General features: G+C 32.3%; 1 protein-coding gene across 1 annotated transcript; it reads right to left on the bottom strand.

The window, feature by feature from the left end:
• Positions 1–4274: 4274 nt before the first annotated feature.
• On the bottom strand, positions 4275–12461 carry LOC128219356 (orexin receptor type 2-like). Its single transcript, XM_052927163.1, has 6 exons — positions 12054–12461; positions 7473–7678; positions 7029–7192; positions 6091–6241; positions 5612–5724; positions 4275–4432 (listed from the first exon to the last, which is right to left on the bottom strand). The coding sequence occupies exons 1-6, from the start codon at positions 12459–12461 to the stop codon at positions 4275–4277; spliced, it is 1200 nt and encodes a 399-aa protein (XP_052783123.1).
• Between the last annotated feature and the right edge of the window lie 903 nt (positions 12462–13364).

A 13364-nucleotide genomic window follows, 5' to 3' on the forward strand; every position in this document is an offset into this window, starting at 1 on the left:
TGACATAATTTACTGAAGTCCAGTGTTCTGTTTTGACCAAGGCAAGTACTGTACATGTAACAACAAAGGATTTTAAAAGTAGTTCTGAAAATTGATATTTTCACTCCTTATTTTGCAGTGAAAATATCAAATTGATATTTTCACTGTTGTTATTTCACTGTTAAAACCCCATATTTCATCATAAAGCATGAAAGAAACTGAATTATCTGCGATCAGACTACAAACATGTAGTTGTGGTGTGATATTGAGCCAGTTTGTGTCAGCTGTTATTTATTGTGCCAATCATGACAGAATAGGCAACATGACACCAAGATGCTTGCCGAAAAAACTGTTTTCACAGATGAGATCTTTCTTTTGATTGTGCTCATGTTGAAATACATCAACCAAAAAATTATCCATTGTTTGATAATTGTCATTATTTCTTGAAAGCGGTTTTCCACGCATTTTAGAGACAAATAACATCTGACGTCAATAAGGCATCAGCATGTTTATTCCAAGAATAACAATTTGTTATATCACTTGACTTTGATAATACTTCAATGAAATATACAGGGACAGGCCTATTAGTCTTTATTCTTAACAAACGAACGATTTCCTTATGAAACACTAATTAAAGCTCGTGCCTAAGGTAGGCAAGTCTCTGACAGTGGTGTTTTGAATTGGTTTTTATTTAAAATTGTTTCATGAAGACATGTTAATATTAAAAGGAATAACGAGAACATCTGTTTGGAAATGGACTTCTGAAATCTCAATCCATCAACGAAATTCGCAATGAAGAGCTTCATCTACAGCCTGACCAACAACGTTGAAATAAACTACCATACATGCACACAAAAGCTTGAAATAATAACGTATATAACTTATACCTTTTCAGTAGAGCATTCGCTACAAGGCTGTTCAATTCTTTCCTTTATAACGAACTTTATTGCTTTCTCAAACTATTTATCTTTGAAAATAAGACCGTGTTAATTGTCTTGTTCATAGCGACTATAAAGTATAGTAAAAGAGGAAATACTATCAATATCATTTTTTAATATAATTAAGATAAGGTTAATACGTTATTACAGTTTGTATGTATGTACTTAAACAAATAATTGGTTTGATGCGACACAGTCGCCTTACCATTTTACAGTAAGTATTTGGTCTACCAAATAATGAGTAAACGCCAATAAACGTTTTATATCTACCGCCTTGTCTGATTATAATCAATAACTGCTGACTACTGATACACTGAAATAAATGTTTTGGTGAAACCAGTTTAATTGATACTGCCTTCTCATAACACAAAATTGTATGTTGGCCATCAGCAGTTTTTGTGGGGTGAATTAATAAATAGAAATTGACATGGTAAAAACTTTTGGCGTACGTCATTAAACCAACATAACATGGCAATATTGTTGGATGTAAGTTAATGTGCTAAAATGACAAACAAACAACAGTTAGTGTAAGTTTATAAATGAACATGGCATGGTATTTTTTATTTGTAAGTTTATTAATCAACATGGCATGGTGAGACTTATATTTGTACTTCTATAACTCAACGTTACATGGTAAAACTGTCGGACGTAAGTTTATAAATCAACATAACAAGGTTAAACTTTTAGGTGTATGTTTATTCCTCAACATGACATGGTATAACTGTCGGGTGTAACTAAATATCTCAATATGATATTTTTAAACTGTCGGGTGCCGTCATTCAAATTGGCGTACGACCCAGTTTCTTAAGATCAAAATATTCACTTGTATTCTAGGAGAGTGTAAAAAAATAAATAATAAGTTTAAACTTTTAAGTTAACATTGTTCATCTACGGGTCGTTTAACCGTAAAAATATCGTTTAAATTATCATGTTACAACGACGAATAAAGTGTAAATAAATATGTGTAGAAATATGACGCATTATTAGCATACCATAATGTCGAATGACACAGAAAGAAAACGATTAAATCCTGAAAACTAAAAAGTTCGTCATGGTATATTAAATAATTTTCCAATCATTTGTTAATTGATAACAAGGGTATCCGGTTCTTTGCGAAAGCTCATTATAATGTTGTTATAATCATAATACCAATAATCTTTTTCGCATTTACATTCAAAATTTTTATGCCTATGTAAACTCGACAAGAATCTGTAAACAGATTAAAGATTTGTTTTAGTTGTTAAGTTGTTAATATGCGAATGCTATATTATTAATTGATATTGCATGCGTACTTCACATTAATCCAAGTATAAGAATTTTGCAATCTAAAAGTAAATCCACAGAGCCGAGAAAGTCCTCTATACTTATTTTGTACTAAACTTTTTCTGATTTGTTGGCAACAGTTTTATAGAAACTGTTCCTTAAGAGATATTTAATTTATTTAAACTAACACAATTGATGAACAATGCAAAGACTGAATTACTTTTTTGAATGCAATTTCAAAATTATTAAGTTTCCAATAGGTTCAAAGGGAAACGCTCATGTTTTCTAAAATGCACTTTTGTATGACAAACCATTATGAGTGTTAAATCTAAGACACTGACGGCTGAAACCCTTCGACAAATGTTGACATATGCCAAAATATTGTCGTTGAAGCCCATGATTTTGAGAAGCGTTAGTAACGCCTTTTAACAAAGTGCTTTAAGATTATATTAGCGATGATTTTTGTCGTCAGTTTGTTTTTCTTCACTGTATCAGCCTGGGTTCGCTTCCAAAAACCCCTGCAATTTTGATATTAAGTGTTTTAGATGCATTACCGTGAAACAAATGGCCAAAACATGCGTGAGTCTCTTTAAAGTATTTCATCAAAACGGTTTTGTGTCATTGTCTTAAAATTATTACTCATATATTTCTCTTCAAACTGCTGCTGATGTTTTGTCCTTGTACCAAGCATTTCCTTCATACTAAACATGAACTTATAAACATTTCGGACCATTTAAAATCGCTAGAAAATTTCTTTACCCGGCTCGGTTTTTTGGCCATGAAATTAACAACTTATATTTGTAATGTCAATTTCACCTATATGCTATGAAGGTAACTTTTAAATTCACTTTGTTTTTGAAATTGAAAAAAAATAAAAATAATGGAGGCATGTTAGCTTTTGCGTCTCTTCAGTGAAAATACATTATAGTGAAAGCGAGAAACGTCGTTTTGGAAAATTGGCAATAAAGTCATTCCAATTGCAAATGGGATTAAGATGGATTTTTTAAAATTCTATAATTACTTATGACATTGCGAGGGATATTTCAATTTCATAGTTCATTTTTTTAGCACGTCCAAAATAAACATTACCTAAATGCGCCTCAAACTGCGAAAATCAGTCAGAATCAAATTCATTATGCATGTCGGTGAAACGTTGACAGAAAAAGAAATAAGCTTACGAAAAAGCAACATATCATCGCTTTTTCCCCGTCCCTCTGCTGAAACATATTTTTTATGTAAACAGAACATCTCTTTATCTGATACATTTTACATGGATACATAATTTATATTCAATTTTTTTTTTCAGCGCAGAATAATAATTCTTCAAAACCATGTAAAATATTTTACGTTTGAACGATAATAAATAACTATTACTTTTTACTGGATTTACCGCGAATGTAGCTTTAAGACCAAATGCCCCTTGTCAGCCTAGTATTTTGAAAATCTCCAACACACATATGCCGACCAATATAAATCTTAAAATAATTCAGTTCAAACGGCAGGGTCAAATCAAAATCTTCACCGTGATTTTGTTGGAAAGTAAAAGGGTACATACCTAGCATACACAACATTTCTAGGAAGCAAATAAAGGTTACTGAAAAAAAATATTGATAAAAGAACATTTGGGTTTCCGCACTGATAAATACTTAAATAAATACATCGATCACATAAGAACCGCGCTGGGTCAATGTCATAATACTTCGTTCTGGGTGGGGTCAATATCAATATAAAATAAGAATTGGTTAAGCATTGCCTTTCATGTCAAATCATACTATTTACGTCAAAAACGATTTTTCTTCTTATTAGGTAACCATCACATTTTTAATTCTTCCTCATAGAGTCAATGGGATTCATCTTTCGTTCTGGCTATTGTTGGTAAATAGCCAAAACGATATAATTTTACAGAAAATATATTTTATTAATTGCAATACAAACACATATAAACGAAGTATGTTGTTATTTTTCGTCTAAGGAAACAAAAGACACGAGTTTTTTTTTAGTTTAGACTGTTTACGTATTTACGTGTTACCGTAATAACGTGCAGCTTGTTTATAAAATGAAAAAAATAATAATCTTAAGCTCTCATGGAGTATCCTATATTCCACTGGATGTTGTTTTGCTGTTTCGGATGGTGACATTTCTCGTGTGGAGCGCTGTCATGCGGTACATTACCCTGGATACATTCTGCCTTCTGTTTCCGCCACATAAACAACACAGTGCGATTGCAACACGAAACTCCTTTCTGAATTTATCTGCAAAACAGATTGATTTGTATTTGTTATTATATATTTCATGTTCCTTTATTGTATGTAACATTACAGATAATTAATTGGCTCGCAGTCTGTAAATAAGAGATAAAGGAAAATTCTACAATAATTGCAAGGTTATAATAAAGGAAGGGATAAACAGAGCTTCTGACGTAAGAAGAAAATATCGAAAACAACTTGGCTTGTCCATTATATACCATTCCAATATATTATATACATATTTCTGGACAGACAACAGATCAAAATGATTGATAAAATAATTTCCACTAGAAGGACATAGCCTGAAGATGATACAAAGGGATACATAAGAGTACATTATTTAGTGTTTGTACACTCTCTGGAATAAGGACGTTCTGAAGGAATGTTCAGCATAGCCATGGTTGAACCCTAATACTAAAAATGGCTTTTATTGGAATGAAAACGTGATAATCTATACGTCTTGATGTACTCAGTTCTATATAAACATTGGCGAATGGGTAATTCAACTATTAGTCTTCACAGCAATTTATATCAATACACACTACATTTTCAGCCAATGCATTTGCAGCTAGGCAATCATTTAGTAGTACGCTTAAACATTGAGAATTTCAAGTTTTGCTTGTTCTTAAGGTCCGCCAACTGACGTCTGCCTATTACTCATTAAAATGTAACTACATGTCATCTAAAACGTAGTACTTTCTTTTTGACCCTGAATGGATGATGTAATTAAGTCCTTAATATACTTTCAAAACATAGTTTGCCAAACTTGAAAATAACGTCATCGAGACAGCAGCTAAGCACCGATAACGAAATTGTATTGAGACAAAAAAAGCGTTAACAATGTGATCATACACGAACATATGGCTTTATTATGGCAAATGACCGACGAAGATGGAAAATGGAACGTGTTATTTTTATGCTTTCTTACATGTTTAAGAGACTTTGTTCACTTAGGTTGATTCTAAGGTTGCTTTAAACTTTGCAAATGGTTGCAATAGAAATGTTTAACTATGTTGATTATTTCGTATAGTACTTGAATTGTTAGGCTTAACGTAGAAATGAATATCATACCTCAAACATAGTTATTATTATTTTGTAAGTGGTTGCAGTTCATGGACTGTCAGTGAGCTAACGAGGTTAATGTACAGTAAATATAATACACTATTTCAGTAAATGCTTCATTACCGCTCATAAAGTTATAGATGATTGGGTTGATGCAGCTGTTGAAAAACATGCACCAGTGAGAGATGAGAGCGACCATCCGCAGATTCGGGACTGCTTTCAATTGCTGCGTGTACCTAAAACAAAACTGTTATAATATTGTTTAAAATGAAAACAGATTTATAACACCAATTTGAATTGTTTGTTATGCCCAGACTTATCGTTTAAGGATTATCTTAGATGTAATGCGTCCATCAAGGGTTTTCGATTATTTCCATCATCACGTCATATCTACATGTATGAAAAGGCTCGTGAAAAATAAACTGTAAATGAAATCCCACAGACAACGCTAGATATAAACGAGAGAAAAAGAGCCTACCGGCACACAAATAAAGGTAGATGTTGCAAACGTCAGTCCAACGGCAATAGTTACTTTCACATGTAGCTATAGTACAAATACAAGAATGGGTAGTGTTTCGCAACATCTTAGATCGATATCTAACCTGAGGATGTTGAGTGTGTGGTTAGGAAGGAAACAAAGGGCAAACACTGTCACAATGGCAACCAACATCTTGATCGCCTTCACGCGGCCGGTATGTCTGCAGTGATTATTCGCCTGTGAGTGGCCATGGTGATTCGTAGTCCTCAGACCTGCTTCAAAAGAGTAACCATAAGGTTGTAATATTAATTTGGCACATGCGTTCACTATTAGCAAACGATTGATAGCTAATATTCTCGAAAATCTAACGAGAATAATTTTATAGTGTGCATCGTTTGCTGAATAGCAAAGTATTTTTCTGGACATCTCTTCTATTGAATAATGCTATTCAATTAAAATTTCGAGTCGATTTGTATTTTGGAATCATACATTTGAAAGTATTACATTTGTCTTCTAAATAGTTAAATGCTGAAACACTTTTTTGGATTTAATGCTATATGTTATATAATATTTATATAGGATTTAATACCAAATGTTTACACCATCCCTGAATTCAATGGCGACTTTTACTTTTTCCAAGGAAATACAACAATGAAACTATAATTGCATTAATGTGCTGTCTAAGACTTACTAATATGACCTGGCAGTACTACGATGACTGATCACACCATTTAAGGAACATTCTTATTTTTAAGATTTAATTTTCAAAATGTCTCCTTTTCTCTATTTATAAAAGGCTTGATTATAAATATTGACCTTACAGAACATGTTCTATACCATTGAAATAATCCAAACCGTAAATGGCTCTTTGACGATAGATTTGGTTTGAAATATTTCAGTAAAATTTGGTAACAAATGACAGAAAAATCAAGTTCTATTACAAGCCTGACTCTTATTCTACGTGAAAAACATGAACAAGGTTTATGCTAGTATCTTTTTTTTTAAGTAAACACATAATATACATTAAGTTAATCTAATAACACATAACACGTATTTGCATACGTTGATCTGCTGTCCAAGGTATCCGTTTCTTCCAGAGCACGATAGCTATGTGGGTGTAAACACAGGCCATCAGAAAAAGTGGCAGGAAATAGAGGAACACCATGAGGCAGATTTGGAAGATTGCGATGGTATTTAACTTCCACAAGGCCGGGTAACACATTGTTCTGTAAAGTTAAAAAATCAGAATATGTATATTTGACATCCTCGCAACATATACGTTGAGAGTGGTATAGTAATCTACGTGTATTCATCTCAATAAAGAGTTCGTGGTTTCAAGCTCCATTAAGGTATAAAGCTCTTGGGCTATCATGAACATGGTGCCTGATCTAGTTTTGCAGGTTTAAGCGAATAAGTATAACATAACATAGATATATATTCAAATAAGTAGGTGGAAGTATATTTGCATTCATTTTATATGTAGTAGTTGCTGCGTCACTGTTCTACCTAAAGACTGTGTCCGGGCGATATGGTATCACGGTGGAGGCCAGAAACTCGGGCAATGCTACGCAAATGGAAACTGTCCAAATCATTGCAATGGTGATGCGAGCTCTTTCGGTGTTGCTATGGAAACTAAGAGGACGGCAGATGGCGTACCACCGCTCTATTGAAATCGCACAAAGTGTCAGGATGGATACTGATATACACATGGTCTGAAATGCAACGAATTGTTGTTATTAAATGCACGAATCAAATCAGCATTTTGCGGCAAATTCCTTTTTCGTTTATCACTCAAATACGATAATAAATAATAATGATTGTATCGAAGTGTTACTATTTCACTCGTTTTGTTTTGAAAGCAAAACAATAAGTTGTTCAGAAAATTTAAGTGATATCATAACCTTGTCTAAACGAATTATGGTGGTAAAGTCTTTTAAATTGATTGATACATTTTTCGGATGGTTGAATGTAAACATAATTGGCAACAGTCATAGCTCCAATTCAACATTATCTAATACAACTAAACAGTTTCCAAGTAATGTTCAATATTTCATCATAGAGCGCCGATGTTATTTTCATTAGTTTGACTTTTCTGGCATGGTGTACACCATGAATGATTTAGGGTGTTCGTGTTTTCAAGTATACAGTAATTGCAATCCCCATGATACAAGCATATGAAGTGAAACTGATCTTAGTGAATGCAGTTAAAGATCCGAGTGTCATCAGGTTTAGAATCAAGGGTCTTGGTGAATGTGAAGTTGATGTTATATTGAAACGGCTTACAATCTACAACCTCTTAGAAACATTATTTCTCTTTTTAATTCGGGAATTGATTGATTTTGTTTCCTATAAGATCACATACAGTAATACTGTACATAGGCAAATCGATAACATTATGTCATTTAATGCCGTTATGTACATCGAAAAAAGAAAAACAATACTCAATATGGAAGGCTTTACGAGGTTTTACCAGTTAATGTCCAAGTATCGAAACGCTTCGAAATAGTCATTTGTACAGTAGTGTCGACTAGTTTTATCATTGGATTCTTTCAACTTCTTACCAATGTGTAAGGGTAGAGTAAGATACAATAGTTCATAGCTGGTATTTGGCGATGCTTTTTGCCGTTGTCGACACAGCACCTTGAGAATATACAATGCAAATGCAATTTAAGTATGACATCGCATAATCAAGATTGTCTTCAAATCCGTTTCTAGGCCTGCAAATAAAATTTATAAACTGATCGACATGATTTTGAATCTAATAGTTAATGCTATGAATGAACTATTTTCGTTGAATGACAATGTATTGAAAATACGTTTAACATTTATGTTTATAACAAAGTATAACCTTATGCCATCTTCATACTACATTTAAAAATACTGGACGGTTCGCCAACAAAAAGCTATCATACCATTTTTTAAATTTGTGTTCTTCTACTTTACCTTTTAGTCATCAAAATTATATGTTATAATAATAATATCAATTCCAGCAATACAATTACAATAAGTTTAATCTGTGAAAACCGTAACTAAAATTTTCATTAAAGTTTTGGTTAATGGCACTTTTATTCCCGAAAGAGAAAATGGTTATGTTTATGAGGTTGTTCGATATAACAAATGTCAGACAGGCAACATAAAAGCTCGTCCTTGATAAGTAATGTGATTTCTACTCAAACGTTAACGTGTATATGAATGTTGTATATACAAAAAATAATGTTTAAACTAAAATGTTATTTGTTATGTGGTTACGAACGACGCTGTTGTTTTTTATTTAAAACCATTGATGTAAAAAAAAGGGTGAAAGTATTGTGATATGAAAGTTATTTAGCGCCATTACTAGTACTTTAATTTAAATTTCAAATACTTATTAATACTTTTAATATTTGAGATAATGAGCATATATGCTGCAAGAAAAATCAAGTTCTATTCTCAACGTTGCGATTTCCTTTACGATATAATGAGATTTCAGGCATCCGATGAACAAAGTGCTAATTATCACAATTTTTTTTTTATATTTTTATACTTTCTTAATGTCAGTTTCAATCCATTTTACTAACAAGAAGTCCTAATTGAAAACGGTTTCCTTTTCTCCATTTTAAACAGCGCATTATCTTGCCGATTGTGTTTATTAAAGCCATTTGGTCGAAAATATAAAAGGAAATTACAAGCAAAATTGTCATCGATTGCAATATTTATATGACAAACTGCAGAAATAAGCATAGTAGCCAAAAGTTAAAACATAAACCCCGTCAAATGGCACAGGGTAAACGCCAAAGACAAAGGTCATTACTTTCCAGTAATTACTCAAGTAAATATTTGGCTTAAGATAAACATATCCTTCAAATATTGGAACATGTGCTTTTGATTGAATAAATTCCTTATTATCTTGAACTATGCCGCTGTTCGTTAAGAATTAGTTTCAAAGATGCTTCAATATTATTGTGAAAATTCAGTATGATGACCTCATATTTTATGTTCTTAGCATTGGAGAGGATTTGATGAGTAGAAAACAAATGTGTTACCATAACGTTTTAAACAGGCAAGCTTTGTCTGACTTAGACATGAGCGATTTCAGTTGAGATAAATAAGTAATAACATGATAAATAATGTTTTGTTTGGTGTGTGAAATCTATTTACAAAGTATGTCAGAAAGAAGTCATTTATTCCAAGAAACCTCAATAAATATCATTAAAGCACTTTCCATTAAAGTGTCCGAAAGAAATATTGCTGTATATAAAACAGTTCTATTTTTAGTAATGTTCTACGTAATGCTGATCTTCTCTAACCATAAAGATAAACGATGGAAATATTTCAGGCAGATCTTTCTCTCAGTAACTGTCTAAATGAGGCTATACTGACTACTAATTTTGCCATTACGCATTAATATTCGTTGTTTTGAATAGAAATAATGGATTGCGAAACGCCAAATATGAATTATTTTATTGCAAATTCTAAATTTAGGTATGGCTAGTGCTGTCTCGTTAAAAAATGTCTGATTTAAAATCGTTGGTTTCGCGTTAAATTTAAACTCTTTGGATTTGATAAATTATCGGCAAAAAACAATCCACGACAGTGTAAGAATACTAATCAAGTTTAAACGTAAAAACTAAAATACAAACAAACGCATTATGTTTGGTTTAACCAGTATTTTTTACAGAAAATATTGAACACAGTAAATAAGCATTTGAAAATACAGAACTGCATAGATACAATATATGGAGTGAAATAAACGCATGAACAGTGAGAAAATTACAGAATTGAGAGTTAACCATAATTGGTTTCATTGATAGAGGTATGGTGAGTATAAATAATTAAAAAATATTCAGGAATTGTTTGATACATTACTGCTGGTACGAAGTAATAGAAATATCCAAAAATAACTGGTACACTATGAGTATTACGCCATGTTATGGTGGTCAGATGCTATATTTATAAAAATATAATTTCTTACAAAATACACGGAGGTTAGGGTAGCGGGGGAGGGAGGGGGGGGGGTGATAGTAATGATAGAAATGAGGAAAGGAGGTGGAGGAGAAAAAAAAGGGGGGGGGGGGCTAGTCACTCACAGTACTCGCATTATGTTTATTTCACTTCTGTTTCACTAATTGAAACTGAAACAACTGCTACTGAAAATTGTCAGTAAAATAAAAATAAACATTAAATTATGTATTATGCTTATTAAATTAAAGTGTATCAAGCCATACGATTTTAACAATTTGAATATAACGTTTCAAACGTTTTGTTGTATACATGAAAAATATTTTACAACTATACATCACGTTATTTCACATTCAGTATATAATTGTTATTCGAACATAGCGTTTTGCTTTGTTTTATGTAACGTGTATTCTATGGAAATACGAATCATGAATTAAATCTTCATCATTTAAAAGTCCTACTGTAATATAGTTTTGTCGGCGATCCATACAATTTTTGTTCCATTCCTTTAGAACACAGTATGTTATGGCGCTTAAGGATTCATTATTTTAATCTTCATCATTAAAAATCTTACTTCATCCTATTTCTGTTATTGTCAACGTTTTAGCCATTTTTATTCTACAAGTAGAACATACTTTACAACGATATGTCATATTAATGGACAATTAGCATTGTGCATTTTTTTTGTTTAAACGTAACGTTGTACTTTAATTAAGGAAATGGTTTCAGTTGCAATTCAAAATCTGAACAATTGTTATTGGTAGTAGAGATGACAATATTTAATTTTAATTAAGTAGCCTGCAGCTCCAGTTGCATACATATCGGTTAGCTTGTCGGTTTAATCAAATTACCCAAACCGTTTATTGATTGGATAATAGTTTTCCAAATAAACACTTACCGGTCAAATCGTTTAAATAGGTCTACAAGCCAAAATAGTCCATGTGGACAATTTAACAAAATTTTATATAATTGGCTGCTGATACGTAACGAAGACCGTGCCTATGGAACAATATTAACAATATTAATACTAGTATTAACAATATTAATGAATAATAAAATATAAATACTAAAATGTCTGAACTAGTGTTGTAAATAGTTCAATTTAAAAGCCATTAAAAACAGTGATACATTTCAGAATATTATGCTTACCCCTAGAGAAATGCTGAATTTACACATTGCTGCTCCAAGGAGCCATGTTTCAGTAACGTCAGCGACGAGGGCTGTTGGTAGCAATATAAGAATTACCGTTAAGTCTGCCACGGACAAATTCACCATGAATACGTTCGTAATTGTACGCATTTCCCGGTTCCGCCAAACGGAAAAACAAACCAGAACATTTCCAAGAACTCCAAAAATAAATGTAAGGAAGTATGCAGCAATCAGAACCCATTCTTCTGGTTCAGGAAAGAAGCAGTCTGCGATATTGTCCAAACTAGAATATCTACTTTTGCAATGTTTCCTTTGAATTGACCCCGACGAATAATCCCAATGTTTGTGAATACTATCGGTTATATTTTCAGTCGCTAAAAGCGTCTGATTAAGCATATAAGAATCCATGTCATATTTTTATATAATTCCAAAGCAGAAATTATGTCTTCAAACAAATTGAAAATTTATGTCAAATTCTGAAATTTATTAGAAGACTTCAGACGTCGGAAGCATATTCGCCGAGTGACGAGTCTTAGATACCGCAGTACAAACTCTTTAATCCTTTGGAGTGATATCGGAAAAAAACAACCTCCGAACGTTTTTTTCTGAGGCTCGCAGAATGAAATTATTGGCAAACTATTTAAAAAAAGTCTCATTTCATGTTAAATAGTATTTCTGTAACGATCTGTATTGTTTTATAAGCAGTTGTTGATGTAATACAATGAAATTAAACGTTCAATACAATTTGCGTGAATAGGCTCAATCAGCATCATATTTTGCTCATGAAAATTAATCAGTTGGTGAAACTTGCAAGTAAGACAGTTTGTATAGTTTTATATCAAGTATAGTTCAATTAAATGCACAAATTTGATTCTAAGAGTTCACAGTCTATGATTCTCACTATCCAAAGTTAATGTCTGTTTTGGTTTGTAGATAACAGCCAATAAGATTGATTGCGACGGTTCATTAACAGTAATTTAAAGTGATGGAAATAATCATTCATTATCACCGGCTTACACATTTTGCTTTTTAAGACAGGTCAAGTTGAAGTACGATGTAGTAGGCATATACAGAACAATGTATATACCGATCTTTATATAGAGATTCGCTTCTATTTGCATACCTTAACATAGAGGCGCACCTTCATACGATGATGCACCGTTAAATTTGATATGAGATCACCGTGATTTTATGTGTATATATGACGCGCTATTGTACACATAACAAAAAGTTAAAGGCGACTTTGGATCCAAATCGTACCTCATAAAAGTGTGCCCTACTTAGAAAATTCCACATATCAGCTTTCCATAA

Source organism: Mya arenaria, chromosome 15 (assembly GCF_026914265.1).
Source record: "Mya arenaria isolate MELC-2E11 chromosome 15, ASM2691426v1".
Classification (NCBI taxonomy): domain Eukaryota; kingdom Metazoa; phylum Mollusca; class Bivalvia; order Myida; family Myidae; genus Mya; species Mya arenaria.

What these genes read in the sequence shown, in the direction of transcription:
- LOC128219356 (XM_052927163.1), bottom strand. Translation starts at nt 12,461, where the DNA reads ATGGATTCTTATATGCTTAATCAGACGCTTTTAGCGACTGAAAATATA. An exon ending in ACCTTGGACAGCAGATCAAC is followed by an intron (nt 6,242 to 7,028) that starts GTATGCAAATAC and finishes ACTCTTTTGAAG; the next exon opens with CAGGTCTGAGGACTACGAAT. An exon ending in CATCTATAACTTTATGAGCG is followed by an intron (nt 4,433 to 5,611) that starts GTAATGAAGCAT and finishes TCTGTTTTGCAG; the next exon opens with ATAAATTCAGAAAGGAGTTT.